This window comes from Anopheles merus, chromosome 2L (genome assembly GCF_017562075.2).
Source record: "Anopheles merus strain MAF chromosome 2L, AmerM5.1, whole genome shotgun sequence".
NCBI lineage: Eukaryota > Metazoa > Arthropoda > Insecta > Diptera > Culicidae > Anopheles > Anopheles merus.
The window spans coordinates 37,485,938-37,488,254 of NC_054083.1; the positions used below are offsets into that span (position 1 = coordinate 37,485,938).

At 42.1% G+C, this 2,317-nt stretch overlaps 1 protein-coding gene across 3 annotated transcripts in view; it reads right to left on the minus strand.

The window, feature by feature from the left end:
- Positions 1–339: 339 nt before the first annotated feature.
- Positions 340–2,317, minus strand: part of LOC121593754 (glutamate synthase 1 [NADH], chloroplastic) — a 29,055-nt gene continuing 27,077 nt past the window's right edge. For all 3 annotated transcript variants that reach the window (XM_041916402.1, XM_041916403.1, XM_041916401.1), the window contains one exon: positions 340–2,317. This exon is cut by the window's right edge and continues 14 nt beyond it. In XM_041916402.1, the coding sequence (XP_041772336.1) occupies positions 2,090–2,317 (228 nt within the window). In that variant the 3' untranslated portion in view covers positions 340–2,089.

Below are 2,317 nucleotides of genomic sequence, written 5' to 3' on the forward strand. Positions count from 1 at the left end.
CTGGTATTACGGCTCGTGTCTAATTGACTTCTCAAAAGGCCAAATATAATGATGCCCCGTCGTGCCTAATCCGGGGTGTGTTTGTTTGTTTTTTATACGTTTTTTTTACACGCTTGGGTAAAGTGGAGGTGCTGAAACTGAGTGTAATTGATATAGTTTTACATTTCCGTTACTATAGACGGCTGGTGGTTTCAAAGGTGACTCGGATTACACAGGTGTGTGCTTGAGGTAACAGTTTGTTGGATACATTGTAACGATCCATTGGATAGTCGTTTCAAAAACCTGAATATTCAAAATAATGAAAAATGCTTCATAAAAAATAAAAACAAAATAAAAACGTGCAAAATTCAGCAAGGGTATATTTGAGGGCAATTCAAAAACAAAAACGAAAATTTTCCTTTAGAATGAAATAAAAATAAACAATAATCTTTCTAATGGCATTACTTTTTCTTTTCCTCTACCGCACTGCCGCGGAACCTATAACACAGATCTCAGGGGATGGGGGGGGGGGGGGGAGTACACAAATACGGCACACATGCGATTCTCACTAGCGCTAGTAGTAGTAGTAAACAGCATAGCATTTGTAACCCTTAGACGTCCACAGTGTCTCGTCTCTTACAAGTAAAAATTTAATGTAAAAAAAAGAAAACAAAACACAGAGACTTGCCCCGAACATTTCCCATTTTAAACGTAAAAAGTGGACGCAAAGACTTCATCTAGCTCTTAATACAATAATGCACAAAAATAACTCTGAAAAGGAGAAGAACCATTTCGCTGCTATGGCTAGCCACTCTATTGGGCGCACTCATCACATATCCTCCCCTCAAAGCTACCATCCACGCTCGTATCGAAATGTGTTTTAGCCAAAAAACGATAATATAAATTATTCTGAATTATACTCTTAGCTTATAACCATATTATGCTCCGCACCCCTTTCCGTTACTTTCAGCGTTTTTGCTATTTTAGACCCGTCCTGCCTTGCTAAAACCTAAACAACAAATCAAAAAAACGCTACGATCAAAGCATCTAACACCATCATATGGTGACCACCAGTGTGTGTGGTTGACATGGGTGGATTACGATTTCCTTCTATGATTATGTGCTTTTTTTGTTGTTTAAATATGTAATTTACCTTAAAATGCATTTCTCTTAACACGACACGGACGGTGACGGACGAATTATACGATATTGAAGAAAGTGGACAAAACAATAAAACTACTATGCTGTATTATGTATAATGAGGCGGGATGGGTGTTGCAAATAGTGTAATAATCACTTATTATTGCAATTTTTCTGCAACATACTCCTATGTAGAAGAGCGGTGCGAATTCTGCTAATGCACAGGAATGACGAAATCGGAAAGCAATTTGCATTGTTTTCGCACTTTCATTTATACAATAATTTGTGTTCGATAAACGCGTCTGTTTCGCCGTCACCGCCACTAACGCACTAACTTTGCTAGTGTGTATTACCACCCCCTCCCCCCACTCCCCCCACCTGTTCGTTCCCTGCTTAACAAACAGCCTATAGTTTTTCTTGTTTCCCTCTGTCACACATTGATGTGCAAACGGCTGGTGTGTGTGTGTGTAATAAAAGATACCTGGTACCTAAACTAAGCTCACTAACGTATAAGATGTTCCATATGCTTTTACTATTACAATAAATCGATTGTGCGCGATACATCATAATATATCTCAGAACGTGTTTTTGTTTTTGGCTTGGCCTCTTTACACCACCTTTTTTTGTTTGTTTGTTTGCCTGCTGTGTGTGTATGCTTTGATATGGCGCAAAAACAAAAACAGAGAACAGGTGGTGGTGTTTGCCATCAAGGCACAGCCCTTTAGCAGCACAATTAATGCAACACAATTATTTACTCTTTTTACGAAATACATATGCCACTTAGCTTTCCCATTCGCCTCTCCAAAAGTTGTCACGCTTCATGGTCCGACCAAAATGTGTCGAAAATTCAAAGTTCCTTGGCCACCATATATTCGATCACACATCAACGCGATCAACGCGATTTGAAAGCTTCCGAAGGATGAAACCTCCTCGACTGCCCGGACCACATTGTGCACGACATCCCAGCGCTTTACGCGTTCACAGCGATCGGCGAGCGGGTGGTATCGATGACACCGCCCGGTCCGGGGAGGGCGCTCGGTTTGCCCATCAGATACGTGTCGATCTGGCGCGCGGCCTGCCGTCCTTCGGAGATTGCCCACACGACCAGCGACTGGCCGCGGCGACAGTCGCCCGCAGCGAAGACCTTCGGATTTGCCGTACCGTACATGCCGACCGTCGTCTTAATGTTGCCCCGACC